This window comes from Tupaia chinensis, unplaced genomic scaffold (genome assembly GCF_000334495.1).
Source record: "Tupaia chinensis unplaced genomic scaffold, TupChi_1.0 Scaffold000532_1, whole genome shotgun sequence".
NCBI classification, from domain to species: Eukaryota; Metazoa; Chordata; class Mammalia; order Scandentia; family Tupaiidae; genus Tupaia; species Tupaia belangeri.
This window is the reverse complement of record NW_006160045.1, coordinates 6447049-6462827: the sequence shown is the minus strand read 5'-3', so window position 1 is coordinate 6462827 and position 15779 is coordinate 6447049. Positions and strand designations below refer to the sequence as shown.

At 40.2% G+C, this 15779-nt stretch overlaps 1 protein-coding gene across 1 annotated transcript in view; it reads right to left on the bottom strand.

The window, feature by feature from the left end:
- CNST (consortin, connexin sorting protein) overlaps positions 1 to 15779 on the bottom strand; it is a 101628-nt gene that overhangs the window by 38744 nt on the left and 47105 nt on the right. The window contains 1 exon segment of the mRNA XM_014591114.2: positions 10549 to 10754. Coding sequence (XP_014446600.2) covers positions 10549 to 10754 — 206 coding nt within the window.

Genomic DNA, 15779 nt, shown 5'->3' with positions numbered 1-15779 from the left:
ATTTCTTCCTCTCTCCTGACTAGGATTCTCAGTTTCTTGTATCTCACACTTTCTTGTTCTTTGCTTTATTCCTGTGTTTTGCTGGAGCATATCCTATGATGGCTTCCTGAGAAAGGGTAGAGCGAAGGTACCAAATAATCTGAAATAAGAACATTCTTGTATTACTAAGGAACTGCAAGGAGGCCAGTAAACCTGACAAGGAGTAAGGAACTAAGGTTTAAGAGGTAACAGGGAGGCCAGCAGGTGGCATGGTAGTTAAGATGCTAGATTCCCACAGGGTCGACTGCAGTTTGAGTCCTAGACTTGGTGGCTTGTTTTCTCAACTACACTTTCTCTTTCTCTCTCTCTCTCTTTCTCTCCCCCCTACTGGCCAAATTAAAAAATAAATACTAATGACAAACAAAATTAAGTAAACAAGTAATTGTTAAAAAAAAAAAAAAGAGGTAACAGGGCCAGATCATATAAGACCTTGTAGGCCATGGTGAGGATTTTGCCTTTTACTCTGAATGAGAAGAGAAGCCACTGGAGGACTTGGTGCAGTGGAGTACAGAGATCTCTCTCAATGACTTACTTATTAGGTTTGGTATAAGGCATGTGTATTCACCTGGAGAGAGACACAGCAAGTAAAGAGAGGCAAAGTGAGAATCCCCCTGACCCCCTTAGTGGGTTGGTCAGGCTGCAATCCCTTCTTTTCCAGTCTCCTCTCAGGATTCTGGGCACACACAGGCACCTGAGTGTTTTTCACTGGGACATGAACTGTGAAGTAAGCTATGTGGGATCCAGCTGCCCTAACCACCACACCACAGGCTAGCCCTCAATTATGAATGATCTGGACCAAAGTGATGGTCCTGTAGGGGAAAAAAACTAAATGAAAGTAGGAGGAGGAGGAGTAAAAAGCAAAGAACTTTCTACAGTGAGGAATTTACTGCAAGAATCCAAGTGGGATATGATGGTGTCTTGTACTGAGATGACAGCAATGAAAGGGGAGAGCATGCGCGCCCTATAGCGAAAACCCCTCCAAAAAAAAAAAAAAAGAAACAAAAATAATAGAAATAATAAATAAAATTGTATGCATATACACAGACACACAGACACACACACACACACACACACACACACACACACAGAATACTCTCCTATAGAAACCCCCAGCAAGTCTAGATGGACAAGAGAAGATGTGATTTTTCTTTCATTTTCATATGTTTAAATCTGAAATGTGGCCGGTATAGCAAAAGAGAATGTGGGGTTTGGAGGTGCATTACCTAACTTCTCATCCATACTTTAGTTCCACCATTTCACAGCTGTGTGACCTGGGAGATGTCACTTCACATCTCAAACCATTTCTTCTCTTAAAACAGAACAATAGGGACGGCAGGTGGTGTGGTAGTTAACAGCACTGGATCCCCCAGTCCTGGACCTGGTAGCTTGCTTTCTCACCCCTCTCCCACTCTGTCCCTTTCTGGTCAAATTAAAAATAAAAAATAAAGTTAAATAAAATAATTCTTAGAAAAAAAACAAAAACAAAAACAGGGACAATAATACCTATATCTGTATAACAGAAGGGTGCTGTAAGGATTGAAAAAAAAAGAGAATGCATACATAGTATATATTGGGTTGTCAGAAAAGTCATGAAGCATTTTTGCATAGAAAAGTATCTCATGAGTTCTCTGACGACCCAATACATACTCATACCATAAATACCCAGTGCATCGTAAGAAGTGCTTAAAATGGTTTTTGAGTCTGAGTATGAACCATGACTGCAAGATGTAGAGTAGAACTCTGTCAAGAAGCTGAAAACCATTTTGAGAGAGCTGGTTTTTAGGTTATCCTGGTTTCATGCTTCTTTTACCTACCGGGAACAACGCAGAGAGAATTAGGCAGGTGCTTTAGTCTGAATGTTTGTGCCACCCCCAAATTCCTAATTTGAAACCTCATCTCCAGTGTGGTAGTACTAAGACGTAGGCAGGCCTTTGGGAAGTGATAAGGTCACGCAGCCTGTGTCCTCACGGGATTAGTGTGCTTATAAACAAGGCCAAGAAACTTGTTTGCCCCTTTTGCCTTTAAAGACACAGCAGAAAGATTTCTTCTAGGACAGAGAGCAAGCTGTTTGCCAGATACCCACTCTCCTGGCACCTTGATTTTGGACTTTCCAGCTGTAGAACGTATACATTTCTACTGTTTATAAACTATGCAGCCTGTGGTATTTTTGCTGCAGCAGCTCCAATGGGACTAAGACAGAAGTGAATCTTTTTTTTTTTTTCTCTAGAGGTTTTTGCCATAGGGTGCGTGTGCTTGCCAGACAGGCAGAGAGACAGAGAGACAGAAAGTGAGAAATCATCCCCCAGGTGGATGGCCATGCCGCAATCCCTTCTCCTCCATTCTCCTCTCAGGATCTTAGGCATGCACGCACACGCGCCCAGTGTGAATTTTAAGCCACCGGGTCTGAGACTTGAACCGCGGTCGACTACATGGGAGTCCAGCGACATAGCCATTACGTTAACTGCTGGTCCCCAGAGGTGAATCTTTTAGCCAAAACCTTACAGAGTGGCTTCTAGGATTTCAAACGATTCATTTCTTGCCTAGTAGTTTCAGTGTAAGCTTTTCTCATTTGTATATAAAAAGCTCGCTCCACTTTCACACTTAAAGCTAATCTGGAATCATAATAACTAAATAAGTGTATAAAAGATTACTCATACCTAAGAATAAAAATTTTAAATGGAATATTTAACAGCTCCAAGAACTAAAAATACAAGTACACTCCTGAAGTACCTACAGCCATATTTCCAATGGCCTTTAGCATGTGATTCAGTATAACTGACACTTTAAAAATAACAATGTTTCCCAAAGTAATTCTCCTCCCTTTTTGAATTCATTATTTCTGTTAACAGTACTACCATTCCTCCAAACTGGGTATCTCGGTCATCTCTGCTTTCTTCTTTATCTTTTTTCATACCAAATCCTAGTGATTCCTCCAAAGTACTCAGTCTTCCTTATCCATTCCCACTGTGACCATGATAAACACAGTATTTTTTTTTTTACCTTACTCCTGAATAATAATGTTTTGCCTTATTCTCATCAAAATTTCACAAGCACTTATCTTAAGGCAACGAGTTCTATAAGGTTTGTTAAGAAAGACAGTTACCCTGTCCCTCTGTTCTACCCTCAAGTGCAAGCCTGGACTCCATACTCCTCTATTTTTATTTCTTTAAGCCGCTGTATCTGTAAGTATTATGCTTATATTAACTATTTCTAGATTTTTCAGATTTGGTGGGTCAGGACTGAGTCCTTTGCTCCCCTCCCCCCCAACCCTAAACATACTCTTTCTCTCACATACATATCCACCTTGCATCATCACACTGTAGTCAATTTAATGCATGCTAATATTATTATAAAAATATTTACTGTTTATGTGTGTGTGTATATATTTGTGTGTATGTGTATATATATATATGTATATGTATAGTATATATTATAATTACTTTTCCTTTCCAAAAAAATGTGTGGTTTTCCCTGGTGTTTTTTTCTTTTCCTTTTTTTTTTTTCATGAACGGTTTCTCATGTACTTCTTTACTAATACAACTCCAAACACTCCATCAAAATTCTATATCTTCTCTCATTACATTCAGATACATCAAATATTCAGATATAGGACAATTCTTTCACCAGACTTCTGATCTGCTCTCAACAGGACAGGTTATAATCTCCTTTCTGGAATATAGATGTCACCTGCAAATCTTCCTTCACCTAGAGATTTCTTCCTCTCTCCTGACTAGGATTCTCAGTTTCTTGTATCTCACACTTTCTTGTTCTTTGCTTTATTCCTGTGTTTTGCTGGAGCATATCCTATGATGGCTTCCTGAGAAAGGGTAGAGCGAAGGTACCAAATAATCTGAAATAAGAACATTCTTGTATTACTAAGGAACTGCAAGGAGGCCAGTAAACCTGACAAGGAGTAAGGAACTAAGGTTTAAGAGGTAACAGGGAGGCCAGCAGGTGGCATGGTAGTTAAGATGCTAGATTCCCACAGGGTCGACTGCAGTTTGAGTCCTAGACTTGGTGGCTTGTTTTCTCAACTACACTTTCTCTTTCTCTCTCTCTCTCTTTCTCTCCCCCCTACTGGCCAAATTAAAAAATAAATACTAATGACAAACAAAATTAAGTAAACAAGTAATTGTTAAAAAAAAAAAAAAGAGGTAACAGGGCCAGATCATATAAGACCTTGTAGGCCATGGTGAGGATTTTGCCTTTTACTCTGAATGAGAAGAGAAGCCACTGGAGGACTTGGTGCAGTGGAGTACAGAGATCTCTCTCAATGACTTACTTATTAGGTTTGGTATAAGGCATGTGTATTCACCTGGAGAGAGACACAGCAAGTAAAGAGAGGCAAAGTGAGAATCCCCCTGACCCCCTTAGTGGGTTGGTCAGGCTGCAATCCCTTCTTTTCCAGTCTCCTCTCAGGATTCTGGGCACACACAGGCACCTGAGTGTTTTTCACTGGGACATGAACTGTGAAGTAAGCTATGTGGGATCCAGCTGCCCTAACCACCACACCACAGGCTAGCCCTCAATTATGAATGATCTGGACCAAAGTGATGGTCCTGTAGGGGAAAAAAACTAAATGAAAGTAGGAGGAGGAGGAGTAAAAAGCAAAGAACTTTCTACAGTGAGGAATTTACTGCAAGAATCCAAGTGGGATATGATGGTGTCTTGTACTGAGATGACAGCAATGAAAGAATATGTGTGTTTCCTCCAATGTACACTTGGGAGATTTGCAGAACTTGCTGATGGATTGGATTTGGACATGGGGAATAGTAGAAAAGGGTGCCGTTAAAGTATCTGATCTCAGCAACTGGAAGAGCAGAGTTGACATCTGATAAAAGGGGGGGAAGATCAGAGAAGCAGCAGATTTGGGAGAAAAAGCAAAGTCTGGTTTTGGGCATTTTAAGTTGGAAATGCTCATCAGTGATTTCAGGCAATTGGATAGTTAAGTTTGCAGTCCTGGAAATAAATAGGAAAAAAGTTATAGGATTAGATGAAATCACCTAGGAATTAGGTGTAAAAATGAGAAGAGATTCAAGAACTTAACCTTGAAACGCTCCAATGTTGAAAAATGAATGAAATACGGGGACTGGGAAAATGAACCTGAGAAGGCATGGCTAGTGAGAGAAGAGTAAGTGGGCTGGATTCCATGTGGCCCAACCGTGGTTCTGATCTCACCCCTGGTGGACTGAAAAACACACTGGTGTATGTGTGTACATGCCCAAAATTCTGACAGAAAGGAGAAATGCAGGAAAAGGGATGGTAGCATGACCAAGCCCCATCAAGGGACTCTTACTCTCTCTGGTAAGCACATGTACACTCTGGCAGCTAAAAAAACAAAAACAAAAACAAAAAATCCACAAAAATAAAAAACAGAGTATGGAATTGATTTGTTAAAGCTTCTAATAGCCACAATTAGATAAAAATTGAGGACTGACCACTGGTAACCTTTACAATGCAATAGAATGATACCTAGCCTTAATTCTTGCCAAAAAATATTTCAACATGAATCAAATTATTAAATAATCATACAAATCCTGATTATGGGATTTCTATGAAAATTCTTGAGCTCTTCCTAAGTAGCAATACTAAAGTTTAAAAAGGGCATGAGACTGTTCTTTATGGATTACAGGAGACTAAAGAATTTTAATAATCAAGTACTATGTGCAATCCTTCACTGGATCCTGGATTGAAAGAAAAATAAACAGAACACCTGTGAACCATTTGGGGGAAATTTGGATGAGCTGTACCTTAAATACTAATACAGTACCAACATCTAGTTTCTTGGGGTTGATGATGTCCTTATAGTTTATATAGGAGAGTATTTCTTGTTCTTGCGAAACAGATGTGTAAGTATTTAGGGGTGACAATGACAGAATGCTTAAAAATTACTTTAAAATGTTTCAGTGAAAAAAATGTGTGTTTGAGAGAGAGAATGCTAAAATTTGTCAAAATATCTACAACTTGAGAATCTTGGTAAAAGGCACTTTTGTCCTTAGTCCCAGTGTGATGTGCTGAGAATTACTGAAATGCATAAAATGTACTTGCACCCCTCCCTGACTTATGTGTACCTTGGACGATGTTACAGGATATTCTGTATTCTTGGGCTGAGAAGGGAGCCATCACTGGCTCCTGTCATCCTGTTAGCTTTCTTCTCAGCTTTCTTATTTTTAAAAATTTAATTTATTATTATTAGTTTTAAATTTGCTATAGGACAGATGCACTCACCAGAGAGAGAGAGAGAGAGAGAGAGAGAGAGAGTGTGTGTGTGTGTGTGTGTGTGTGTGTGTGTGTGTGCTGACAGGTCTGGGACTCGAGTTCAGAGCCCCAGCCACCATGCCACCTGCTGGTCCCACTTCTCAGCTTTCTAAAGTCTTCGGCATCTCTTTGCCGAAGAGATCTAAGTTTCCAACAAGCAATATATATATATATATTTTTTTTTTTTTGGAGAGGTTTTTGCTATACAGCGCGTGCGTTCACCAGACAGACAGAGAGAGACAGAGAGACAGAAAGCGAGAAATCATCCCGGGGGGGTGGGGGGGATGGCCACGCCGCAATCCCTTCTCCTCCATTCTCCTCTCAGGATCTTGGGCACGCATGCACATGTGCCCGGCGTGAGTCTAAGCCACTGGGTCCAATACTCAAACCGCGGTCGACTACATGGGAGTCCTGCGACATAGCCATTACGATAACTGCTGGTCCCCCAACAAGCAATCTTAGAATCTGTAGCACTGCAGTGACCAGCAGGTGGCGTGGTGGTTAAGGCACTGGACAGTCCCACATGGCTATGGTTCCAGTTCCAGACCTGGTAGCTTGCTTTTTCACTTTCTCTCTCTCTGTCTCTCTCTCTGGTCAAAAATTAAATGAATGAATAAATAAAATTAAGTAAAATAATTCTTTTTTAAAAAAATCTGAAGCAGTACAGGTGGAGTTACAGAGCTTAATATTTACTTGGCTTTTAGGTGTATTAAAAACACTATGTTAAGTGCTTTTTACATGCATCATCTCACTTAATTCTCTACAACTTTACAGAAGAAGAAAACAAAAACAGTTTAGCTTATTGTGGCAGTGCCAAAAGCCCATGCTTTAAAGCCACTGTAATATTTTCTTTTCTTTCTTTTTTTTTTACATGCATGGCTAATGTTTTATTCTTCAAAGAATGATTCTAAAATATCACACTGAAAGGTAAAGGTTAAAATGGACAGTTTTATAAAGATAAGTTATAACATATGTGCTAACTACTCAATCTACAAAATTTCAATGTTAGAGCTTATGATACACGTAGTTGGCAGTAGCGCTCAGGTTTTCCAAATAGCCAGACATTGTTTCTCTCTTGTCTGCACAGAATTCTCATTAGCTGCCTTTGGCTTTTGTTGCATGATCTCAGAGTCCCTCTTTTCTCTGAGAGGTAGTCAAGCTATCTTCTTTCCTTTTCCCCTTGCTAATTTCCTGAGTTTTCTTCATGTTTTTCTGGCCGACAAGCTCTCATTGATTTCCACCGGCCGTGTCCACCATGGGAAGGAAAGCAATGCTTCCTCACAATCTCAGCAGACAGAAAAGGCAGAGCCAGCACTGGCCCTCTGCGGGGGCTTTGCATCCGCTCTGCTCCCAACCACTGCGATATTTACTAAGTCCCTTCCTTTCCTGGAAGAGGACAGTTGGTGAGGTATCTAGAAATCACAACCTACATAGCTCAGCAAAATGATCCCAGCGGATGCAAGAGGAATTTTACTTTGAGATGTGAAAATCTAAATAATCTTCGGGCCCGGTCAAGATAATCATCATCTTCCTGATGTGATTTTTCTAGCAGATCTACTTCTGCTGTACGATCACCAGTCGGTCAAAAAGATGATTCTTACCTTTAATATAGTAACAGTCCAGTGATAAAAACTCCCTGCAAATATCTGTCTATGCTTGTTATTTTTACCTTTACTCCAAATATATTTTCCCCAGTTTTTTATTAAAATTCTACATAACTGTTCAAAAGAGTAAGATCAACAGCCTTTAGCCTTTGTCAGTCATTGACATTTTGCCAACTTTGCATTCTCTCTGTCTCTCTTTCTTATACAAATTATTTTTAATGGAAACCTCTTAAGTAGTTGCAGGCATTAAGTTATTTCATCCCTAAATATTTTTGCAGCCATCCCCCAAGAACAATGATATTCTTCCATATAACCATCAAGAAATTACAAATCAATACAGTAACATTATTTAATACATAGCCCATATTTAACTTTCCCTCAGATCATTCTCAGAACAGATGCACTGAGTGAAGTAAATTTTAGCACCAGCATTATGAGGAACTTGCTTTGTGAGGGAGTCTCCTTTTCTCCACTTGTAGGAGATAATTTTGTCCTACCACTTGGAGGATGAAATGACAGTATAACTATCCTTTGCAAATATGGATTCCATTGTGCAAATGCAACAAAGTCTGGAAAAGTAGAAAGCTGCCTTGAGGCTGGTGGTGCTCTCCAACTAAGGCAATCTAGTAATGCCTGAGAGGCCAAAAAGTGTATGTATTTTTTTCTTTTTTGGTGAATAATTATTTAACTTTATTTATTATTATTATTATTTAATTTGACCAGGGAGACACAGAGAGAAGGGGAAAGTGAGAAAACAAGTCACCAGGTCCAGGACTCAAACCACAGCTGGCCAACTGCCGGTCCCAAAGTACGTTTTTTTCCCAAAGGCATTCAATTCCATAAAGTTAACAACATAAATTTGTAAAAATATACATTTTCCCGACTTGGGACAAAAACTATTGACCTTTTAAAATTTAATACTCACTTCTCACAGTTAAAAGAAACAGAAGAGGGATCAGCAGTTAGCGTAATGGCTATGTCACTGGACTACCATGTAGTTGACCGCGGTTTGCGTCCCTAACCGGGTGGCTTAAAACTCATGCCGGGCGCGTGTGCATGCGTGCCCAAGATCTCAAGAGGAGAATGGAGGAGAAGGGATTGCAGCATGGCCATTCCCCCTGGGGGGTGATTTCTCGCTTTCTGTCTCTCTGTCTGTCTGGCGAGTGCATGCGCCCTATAGCAAGAACCTCTCCAAAAAAAGAGAAAAAAAAAAAAAAAAAAAAAGAAGAAAATGAAATAAATAGCAAAAGTTTGTTCCCATACGCCAATTATTTTCTTTCTTCTCTCTCTCTCTCTTTTTTTTTTTTCCGAATTTGCTATAGGGTGTGTACACTTGGTGGAGAGAGACGGGACAGGGAGAGAGAGGGAAGGTGAGAAAGCACCTCCCCACGGGGATGGTCACTCCACAATCCCTTCTCCTCCATTTCCACTTTCGGGATTTGGGGCATGCAGGCACATGTGCCCAGTGTATTTTTCAAGCTGCCAGGTCCAGGACTTGAACTGTGTGGTTGACTATGTGGAAATCAGCTGCCTGAACTATCACGTCACAGGCTAGTCCCCAATTATTTTCCTCTTAAGTGAAAATAAAAATGTAGACCATAAATATTTTAATGTTTTCTGATTTAGTTCCTATGTAAAAAAAAAACTCCCCAAATTACTGTCCTAAAGGCCTCCTCATCTTCGGCTTGCCATCTTCTAATTTACCCACTTACTCCTCAGAGGAGTTATTTCTCTATAACACAAATTTGATTCTGGCCCTCTCATAATTAAAAACTTCTGGACCAACCAGTGGCATGGTTTGAGTCTTGACCTGGTAACTTGAAAAACATGCTGGGTCCATGTGCGTGTGTGCTCAAAATCCTGAAAGGAGAAGGGATGGTGGCACAGCCATCTCTGTGTGTCTGTCTCAGGTGAGTGTACATTCCCTACAGCAAATTAAAAAACAAAAACAAAATTCCCATCCTCTGAAAGTAATGCCGTATTGCCTCACTATCCAATTTCATCTCCTGTGTCTTTTTTTTCCCCTAAAACTCCAATAATAAATATCTCAGCCATGCCTTTCACAGGTTGATCTCTCCTGTAACAGCTCATTTGGTTCATCTAGTAAGAGCCTAATCACCCTGTAAAAGCCAGCTCAAGAGTCACCTTCTTTCCTCTAATGCCTACAGGGCAAGGTTAATCACCCACCTTGGGCTGCTGAAGCTTATATATGTGTGTTTACCTGAACAGTAAATGCAGAATACAGAACATTTACACTTACATAACGCTTTCTCCTATTCCACAGTGGTTCTCTTAAGGACACACCCTGTTAAGTAACTGTTTCCCAGTGCACAGTACAGCTTTTGGCACCAAGGTGTGCTTACGAAGCTCTTGCTAAAGTGACTCTATTTGTATACAGCTTAATCACTGAGTAAAAGGAGTTAGCTACTACTGTCTACTAAATCACGGATTATCCGAGGCCAAGGTCTGGCCACCACTTAGTACTATGCCGTGTTTCCCAGTAGCCACTGATCCAGGGTCACCTTCCCTGGGCTTACCAGTGAGGGGTGGGACAAACTCAATTAACAGAAAATTGGATTTCAGATTACTCTAATAGACACTAGTACCAGAATTTTCCTGAGGTTAAAAGTAAAGAGTTACATGGTACCTGATGAAGACAAAGGGGAAGTACTCTTGAATCCAGCTGCTCCACGTCACCCCGTAGAAGTGAGAACAAAGACTGCAGACCCAGCTTCGGTGCCTCTGGTTGATCATTAGCATTTACTTCCGCAATCTCTTCATCACCAACGGCATGTGTGGGTGCACTTAGTATCTTTTCTTGCACTAATGATGTAGTATCTCCTGAAGAAAATTCTTTAAGAAGAAAATGCCTACATTAAGATAGATTCCTATCATGGAGGAACACCTTGAAACAACAGAACCTGTTAACCATAAAACTTTCAAGGAAAACTAACCATAAGAAAAAGAAACCACATATTATTGCCCTTATTAAATTAAGATTGTGCTGGTATCTCATTTGCTTCTATTAGCATACACATATACAGAGTTATAAGAGTAAAATATTAATAAGAGATCCAAAGAAAAGTACACAGGTTAAGACCTGACTCCAGACTTGATTCTCTCAAAGAAAACTAGATAATTTGACATCTTGGTTTGACAAAAATAGAGCTGCACAGAAAAATAAATGTGTTTATCTTATGAAATAGCTAAAGAAGTTGGCCTTTTTCTCTAAACTCTAGCCCCATAACATTAGAACTACTTTCAGTCCCAGGAAAACAGCTGGAATTCAGATGCCAAAGTCAAGGGCCAGTGAGAAGTTTTTCTTAATAACTTCTCAAAAATCATTAATAATTGTTTGACCCATAGATCCTGTTATGTACCAAATTTTAAAAAAATTCACTATTTTAAATTATAATTTGGGGACCAGCAGATGGCATAATGGTTACGTTGCTGGACTCTGCTCCACGTCACCCCGTAGAAGTGAGAACAAAGACTGCAGACCCAGCTTCGGTGCCTCTGGTTGATCATTAGCATTTACTTCCGCAATCTCTTCATCACCAACGGCATGTGTGGGTGCACTTAGTATCTTTTCTTGCACTAATGATGTAGTATCTCCTGAAGAAAATTCTTTAAGAAGAAAATGCCTACATTAAGATAGATTCCTATCATGGAGGAACACCTTGAAACAACAGAACCTGTTAACCATAAAACTTTCAAGGAAAACTAACCATAAGAAAAAGAAACCACATATTATTGCCCTTATTAAATTAAGATTGTGCTGGTATCTCATTTGCTTCTATTAGCATACACATATACAGAGTTATAAGAGTAAAATATTAATAAGAGATCCAAAGAAAAGTACACAGGTTAAGACCTGACTCCAGACTTGATTCTCTCAAAGAAAACTAGATAATTTGACATCTTGGTTTGACAAAAATAGAGCTGCACAGAAAAATAAATGTGTTTATCTTATGAAATAGCTAAAGAAGTTGGCCTTTTTCTCTAAACTCTAGCCCCATAACATTAGAACTACTTTCAGTCCCAGGAAAACAGCTGGAATTCAGATGCCAAAGTCAAGGGCCAGTGAGAAGTTTTTCTTAATAACTTCTCAAAAATCATTAATAATTGTTTGACCCATAGATCCTGTTATGTACCAAATTTTAAAAAAATTCACTATTTTAAATTATAATTTGGGGACCAGCAGATGGCATAATGGTTACGTTGCTGGACTCTCATGTAGTCAACCACGGTTCAAGTCCCGGATGGACCTGTGTTGGCTTAAACTTCATGCCGGGTGTGTGTGCATGTATACATGTGTGCCTAAGATCCTGAAAGGAAAAGGGATTACGGTGTGGCCATGGGGAATAGCTTCTTGCTTTCTGTCCCTCTGGCGAGCACACATGCCCTATAGCAAAAATCATTCTCTTAAATAAACAAACAAACAAATAATTTGAACCTTTCCTGAAATCTCAGTACCAGTTCGAACTTTCATGTTTAAATTGAATACACTGGTCTGCCTGTGTACATACCTTTAGCTGGTATCACTTCAGGAAAAAAACATTAAAAAAAAAATTTTGGACAGGTTTTTGCTAAAGGGCGCATGCGTTTGCTAGAAAGAGAGAGACAGAAAATGAGAAATCCATACTGCAATCCTATCTCCTCCATTCTCCTCTCGGGATCTTGGGCATGCATGCACATGTGCCTGGCTTGAGTTTAAGCTACCAGGTCTGGCACTCGAACTGCAGTCGACTACATAGGAGTCCAGAGACATAGCCATTATGCCAACCACTGATCCCGAAAAGATCTTTCTTAAAAACAGTGCATGTACCACACAATCAAGGCTGTGTTCCTATCATGTGCCCAGAATCCTGCCTTCTACTGCCCTCTAAATAAACTTATTGCTCTGGTCAGACTAGTTGATACTTCATCTCCCTGGTAAAATATTCTGTGCCTTTCTGGGCAGTAAGAGATTTTAACAGTGCGTATATTTCCCTCCCATCTACGCCTATTTATGTTCTACCCTAGCTAACTCTGTATGAGCCTGAAATCAACTTGATCTCCTCTGTACCCTTTATATGGGCTACATAATAGTAAATTGTTGTTAAGGACTTATTAGATCAAAACTCCTGAAGCATAGGAGTCCTCTTATGTACCAAGATATTCTTTTATTTTGTTGTTAAGGTTTTTGTCTAGAGTATGTGCCTAGAGAGAGAGACGGAGACAGTGAGGGAAAGTGAGAAATCAACCCCCAAGGGGCTAAGGGGGGATGGCCATGCCGCAATCCTGCCTTCTTCCATTCTCCTCCCAGGATCTTGGACATGCACACACACATGCCCAGTGTGAGTTTCAAGCCATCAGGTTCGTGACTCCAATGGTGATCAGCCATGTGGGATTCCAGCGACCTAACACTCTGCCACCTGCTGGAGCCTGTACAAAGGTATTCTGATGATATCTAGGACAGTGTCTTCAGCACTAAAATTCCAAGTGTTTGGCTTCTGTTAAAAAATCATCTACAGGGAACCAGCAGTTAGCATCATGGCTATGTCGCTGGACTCCCATGTAGTCGACTGTGGTTCATGTCCTGGACCCGGTGGCTTAAAACTCACTCCGGGTGCGTGTGCGTGCGTGCCCAAGATCCCGAGAGGAGAATGGAGGAGAAGGGATTGCAGCATGCCCATCCCCTCTGGGGGGTGATTTCTCGCTTTCTGTCTCTTTCTGTCTGTCTGTCTGGCGAACACACGTGCCCTATAGCGAAAAACCTCTCCAAAAAAAGAAATAATAATAATAATCTACAGCGATTACTTATATTTTAGAGAATTCTCTTCTGAAAATTTTATGTCAGCTGATTGGAATACTAGAAATGTACCCTGACATTTAGGTTCTCTTTGATAATCCATCTGCCATCTGTGAATATACATAAGGATATAACCGTTTCTCTGTATAACAGGGAGAAGGATGATTTAAAGGCAAACTCTCCCAGCTAGTACTTCAGGTAGTAAGTAATTAAAAGAATGAACAATTACCACAGATGAAATGGGGATTTAAAAGATGTTATTATATAAGAAACATTAAGGCCTAGGTAAAGACAGAGGCCATGATTATACTTATCATGATGGTGATACTGATGACATAAGCTAGGCTGACGGACATGTCTGGAGATGCAAGAGGAGCTACTTAAAGGCCTCATACATGTCAAATACTGTGTGCTACGATCAGAGTGTAAGTACACTATCTCATAGACAGGTTTTAGGAAAAAATTCGCCTTGTTCATGCTGCTCCCTTTACCTACAGTGTCAGTTTTTAAAGAGCAGGTGTATGATTTAAGATTGTGAACTTAGGTAACAGCAGTTGGTGTAAGAGCAATGTTGCTGGACTCCCATGTAGTTGACTGCAGTTCAGGTCCTGGACCCAGTGGCTTAAACTCACGCCACGCCCGTGTGCATGCATACCCAAGATTCTGAGAAGAGAATCGAGGAGAAGGGATTGCGGCATGGCCATTCCCCCGAGGGGTGATTTCTCACTTTCTGTCTCTCTGTCTCTCTCTGTCTTTCTGGCGAGCACATGTGCTCTATAGCAAAAACCTCTCTAATCAATCTATCAATCAATGAATATATTTTGTGAACTCAGTACTCAGCACACTCCCTGACACAGAACAGGTACTCAAATATGCTTGGAAAAATAGATCGTATGTATCACAGAATACACTTACAAGCTCATATACACCGTGTCACTTGCTTCTCACAACATTATTAACCGAGTATCAGAAATTTTAGATAAGCAACTTAAATCCATTAAAGAGACTGAATAAGCGCAAGGGCTTTAAAGTCAGGCTGCTTGGGCTTGAATGGTAAATCTACTGGTTGCCAGTTTAGTGTAAATCAGTCCTTTAAACTATAACTTCCCAATTCATTAAATGGAGATACTGCTTTACTGTCATATGAACTTTCTTAAAGTTACATTCAGGTTAGCAAATAGAAGGCTCTTCTAAGCCACACAATTCTGCTACCTCTATTTTTTTCAGGGAAGAGCACTGAGTTTTTGGAAGAATGATCTTAGGAAATAAAAATACCTTCACTGTTCTTATAAAAAATACTTTCTTTGACCCAAATGTTGTAGGTCCCTTTTACTATAATAAAGCTAGGTCAAATAAAGAATCTAAGAAAGTTATACCATTATTCAGAGAGAATTACTGAAACGAATCTGACTACACTTTCCTTAAGAGTGATCTTTTCACCTTCTCTGATCATGTTTTGTCTTGCTGAGGTTGGCAGGCAGAAATCGTTCTGCAGAAACATAGTCACCAACACTGAGAGGGAAGCTGTGTGGAACAACCGTTCTGAGGCAAATTGTGGTAAGTCAGATATAAAACAGAATTCCTTTTAGCACGCTTTAAAATTCAGCAAAATGATATGGTATGGTTTAACAATTAGAACCTGAGTCTAAAATCAGATCGCCAGGAATCAAATCATAGTGTCACTTATGAGCAATATGATCTTCGGCAGGTTAACCCCTCTGTGCTTTGGATTCCTCATCTCTAAATCGGGGCTAATTGTAGTACTGCTTGATAAGGCTGTGGTGAGGATTTAAATGAGATAATCCATATAGAGCATATACCACAGTGACTGGCAATATACTCAGTGCTCAAAGGACAAGAACTTATATTTTAAAAATCAGCAAACTGCAGATCCAGCAGGTGGCACAGAGGTTATGGTATTTGGATCCCAGATGGCTGACTGCATGGTTTGAGTCATGGACTCGGTGGGTTGAAAAACACACAAGGCAGGGCTGCCAGGTGGCATGATGGTTAGGGGCTTGGACTCCCACGTGGCTGACCGTGGTTCAAGTCCCGGACCTGGTGGCTTGCTTTCTCACTTTCCC